Below are 4676 nucleotides of genomic sequence, written 5' to 3' on the forward strand. Positions count from 1 at the left end.
AATAAACCTGAAGTCACTCTCATTTTTTTCATTTTCTTTTGTTTACTTCTATCATTTGTATAATGCTTAAAGTGCTTAAAAATGCATTTATCTCCATTACTTCATGAGGCCATTAGGTTGACCTCAATCTCATCCTCGCATCCATCTTCAGCTCAGTGTTTCTTTTGATGTGCTTCTTCTTTTGCATTATTATTTTATCAACAATATTAGGATTAAAAAGCTTATTGTGATTGAAAACTCTAACAAGGAGTGATTATACAAAAGATGAATCACAAACAGTATTCAAGATATCAAAACGCCTGATGCTTTAATGCTCCACTTATTGTATGCTCTGAAAAATTCCAAATAAGCAAAGAGCTGACAGATTCCCCAGTGTGCAGTGACAAAGAAGCTACGAGAGAAGGCCCAATGCTGACCCGTAAAGCGTCAAATTGATGGATGGATTTTCAGGACAATTACTGACTATGATGTTAACTCCAATTAGAATAGATTGCTCATAAAGTTATACCATGATGAGATGTGTAATGAGCACAGACCCTTTGAAGCAACGATTGCCACCCCTGCCTCTGACAGATCTTTATTCTTTGTGGGTTTGGATACATTGAAAACAGTGGCCCCGCCTGTTTGTAAGGAGTAGTGTGCACACCCAACAGCCTTTTATTAGTTTCAACAATACAAGGAACCACATGCGATGAAAACATAGGAGTTCTTTGCCAGGTCCAGGATAACTGGCAAGCTGGCCCTTATCTTCAATAATCTTGCATACAGGCTCATGATGGTGCTATCTTCGAAGACAATCATACTCAGGTGATATCTGGGATCGGACCAGTGCTGTATAATGATTGTCCACATTTACATAGTCCTGCGGAACAAAATTTGTGTAACAGAATTATTTTAATATAATGAAATGGCTATCCAAAAAGATTCATAGAAATCAGAAACAATAAGAATGAGGCTTAAACATAATATTTATCAACTCTTAAAGTACTATTACAATATATGCCATACTAAGGCAGACTTTCTAAACAATCTTATCTCCAAACTTTTAGACATTTCCCTGTTTCCTGAATGGGCTACTCGTGGTCTCTTCTCGATCAATAATATTGCACTACATTCTTAAATACTTGAATATTTTAGAATACGGCCTCCGCCATGCAAATCAATGATGTCATTTTCGATATTGCATTCTTGTTATCAAGAATTTATCATAGATCATCTCATGAGAGTTGTCAGGTGTGGGTTAACTAGCAGTGCATAATGAGAGCACGAGTAAAAGTTAGTTTATGGCACCCGTTTTAGTTACTAGAAAATAACTAAAACAGGTACATTTTGGTACATTTTTCAATCAATCAATAATGAATTTCTCAAGCACACGGTTTTTTGAAATGTGTTCCAGTACTGATAGAGCAGCCCCCGTCACAGCCCACCCCAAACAAACCAGGCAGCCTCAAATAGCATGGTTTATAAGGCTTTCCAAATTTGACCTTCACTTTACATCCCACGGAGCTGCAAGGGTGAGGTGGTTCAAGGACTGAGCATCAAGGCAGAGGAAGGAAGAGCCTACCCATTTATTAGGTCTCGACCGACAGCATTGCTTTAGCAATGCTTGTTTGTCGAGATTCTAGTAAGCGGTCCGAAAAGTCTACCGAGCTGCGGATCGCGTACAGTTCATGTGAGACAGGTGCATGCACATCGCCAGCCACATCCTACACCATTTGTTGTCTGAGCCTCTGCATCAGACTTCAAAGGAAGCAGCTCCGCCGTTCCCCCGCCACGCAATGCCGAGAGCTTGTTTAAAATAGTTGCGTCTTGTTATGTAATCAGTCACTTGTGCTAATATTACCGGTTTTGTGAAGTGCTAGGCATTAGGTCACGTTAGAAGTAGAAAAACTAGCAGCTTTTTAAGATGACATTTGCACTCATGGCACACCGTCTGTGCACATTTCTACGTGCTGACAAATGTCCAGCCGAGAAATTTAGTGGAATTTATTCACATTGTGCAACGAATTGTCACACGATATTAGGCTTGGCTATTGTTTACACCTGGTTTCATTTAGCACTGGATTCTGCACAAGGCCAGGTCGCACTATTTTAGATCTGACATTGCTCCGAGTCCTTGGTGTGTTTGCGCTTTTTCCACCCCATTACGCTCCTTTCCATTCATTAGCAGGGACTTGGTGCTACGTGACCCAAAAGCATTTGACTCACTGCTTGTGCCAAGGCTAGGTGAAATGTTTCCGTGTGCACTGCTTCACGTGAACGTTGATTTGAACATTCAGAAAATGTATATAACTCATGCCAATTGGAGTTGATTGATACGGGCAGGTTGCACATTTTACTCTCGTAACACAACTCTATAAATAGCGCCACGAGGTAATTATGTTTGCGGAGTGCACTCGGCAAACCCATTAGCATTTAATCAAATACATTATCAGCTTTATGGATAAAAGTGAGGCTCGGGCAACATGAATCGCGTAGCAGGCGCTAACAAAGAATGTGCAGCTGAGTTATGTACCGTACATGAGTGACCCTTGCTCAGTAAAAACGTATTGGCATGGTTTATCTCGTCAGTTCTTTTACGCTCACTTCTTGACATGGATGTTGGTGACCTCTAGTGGCCATCTGGAAAAATCTAAAAGACACACATCCCACACCATGCCTCGGCATCAGACTTCAAAGGAAGCCGCTCCCCCACTCCCCCTGGCCAGAGCTTGTTCAGCTTGCCCATGGCTCATCTCCCTCATTTCCCTTGCAGTGCCCAACACCATCTCACCCCTCCCACATGCCCAACTTTCCCTCAGAGGTCGCTACATTCAAAGACCTCTTGACTTCCCTCCTCCCCTTTTGCAGTTTTATGCAAAGCAATCTCAGACCGTAGGTATTGGAGCGCTTTACACAGGCCCCAGTTTCATTACACAATCTAACATAAATTTTTTTTTTGGTAGAGGCTCAGGGAGATTAAGTGAAACACTGGATGTTAAGGCGGGGACTTGAACCGGGTTCCCTAGCTCCTGAGTCGGCAGCTCTGGCCATTAACTCTGCCCTTCGTATCTGCTTCTTCTGCATATTCCCTGCCCCAACCACGATTTTGTGCCACGCTTTATTTTCACAAATTGTGCTTTGAAAGGGTTGTGATATTTCACAGTGGGGTCTAGCACTAAGTAACCATCGTTTCTGAAAACTGTGGCTCTGAGCTCATGACAATCTCGCTACACTCAGGGTAACGTGGACAGACTCAACAACCCAGTCAAGAATGTGGTCGTCCTTAAAGACAATGGAGAGAGATCTCCCCAACTCATTTGGTCTGCACATTAGTATTACTGTGTACATCGGATTTCGGATGAATATGTACATGATTTCGTATTAATGTGTACATCAGATTTCGCATGATTGTGATTTTGTATGAATGTGTTCAGTAGGAACAATGAAGGCTGAACAAGATGCTCGTCACCTGCACGGTGTGGCTCTCCACCTAGTGGAGTGACCCCCTGCATGGTGCTGTCCACACTAGATGCTTGGGGGGCTGCTGGGGTTCACATCTACATTCTTGACACTAGAACACGTGCCGTCAATTAGTAGCCGGGCCTCCTCCTTCTTCACGGTCCCCACAGGAGCCCAGAGGCCACAGCCAGGTCAGTCTGATTTCCCTCAGACCAGGAGACATGGCCTCATCTGTTCGTTCAAGTCCAACCTCTAACCTCAATAAAGGGCCAGAAGAAAGTCTGTGCAGAGGTTTTCTCCCCTCACTGAAGGGGAGTTTATCATTAGAGGAAGGTGCCCCTACTTTCCGCTAGTGCCCTCGAAGATAAAATAATACTGTCCTGGGCACGGAGCCAGCCAGTTACGTGTATTTGGCTTAAACTTTGAGAGGGAACTTTGTGCACCAGCCCTGGTTCTTTCTTTTCCTCTTTCATTCTCTTTATTTTTTCTCATTTTCTCTGCATCGTTCATTCTTTCTAATTCTTTTTTCTTTCTTTCTTTCTTTCTAAATATTATTTTCCTTTGTTCTTTCATTCTTTCTTTTTCATTCCCATTTTTTCTCCATACTCCATTTAGTTTACCTTCATATCCCCTGTTTCTTCCTTCTCTACTTTCTTTCTTTTGTTCTACTTCTTTCAGCCTTATCATCTTTCTCGGTCTTGATCTTTCCTCCCCTCTTATGTTTTCTCTTTTTTTGTATTTATTTCTTGTACGTTTCTCCATTAATCTACTTCTTTGTTTCTTTACCATTTTATTTTAACTTCTTCTCTCTTTGGCTTTGTACCTCTCATTTTCTTCTTGCCTTACTCTCCATCCTTTTCTTGTTGTCTTTTTTTCTCTTGCCTTCTTTCCTCTTTCTCCAATCTGATTTCCTTATTTGTCTCTTTATGCCTTCCTCTGTCATTCTTTTTTCTTCTTCTCCTTTCATTCATTCATTTCACTGTTTCGTTTTTTCTTCCTTTCATTTTCTTCTCATGCATCTTTTTCCTTCACCGCCTTTCTTTTGCTCCTTTCTCTATCTATTTATCCTCATTTATTTCTTCTATTTTCATATACTATGTTTCTCTGCTTGCCTTACTTTTTTTTCTTTTACATTTTTGTCTGCACTTTGTCATCCATCCCTCTCTGTCTCTTTCTCTCCCCTCCTCTTCTAATTTTTCTCTCACATTCTCTATCTCTATTTTTTTCTCGCTCTT

At 41.5% G+C, this 4676-nt stretch overlaps 1 protein-coding gene across 2 annotated transcripts in view; it reads right to left on the bottom strand.

Annotated features, from left to right (window-relative positions):
• Positions 1 to 281: 281 nt before the first annotated feature.
• The window catches only part of LOC147701199 (B-cell receptor CD22-like), a 281864-nt gene continuing 277469 nt past the window's right edge, over positions 282 to 4676 (bottom strand). For both annotated transcript variants that reach the window (XM_086929945.1, XM_086929944.1), the window contains one exon: positions 282 to 862. In XM_086929945.1, the coding sequence (XP_086786071.1) occupies positions 782 to 862 (81 nt within the window). In that variant the 3' untranslated portion in view covers positions 282 to 781. The remainder of the gene's footprint in view (positions 863 to 4676) is intronic.

The sequence above is a fragment of the Lissotriton vulgaris genome, chromosome 7 (assembly GCF_964263255.1).
Source record: "Lissotriton vulgaris chromosome 7, aLisVul1.2, whole genome shotgun sequence".
In the NCBI taxonomy this organism is placed as follows: Eukaryota; Metazoa; Chordata; class Amphibia; order Caudata; family Salamandridae; genus Lissotriton; species Lissotriton vulgaris.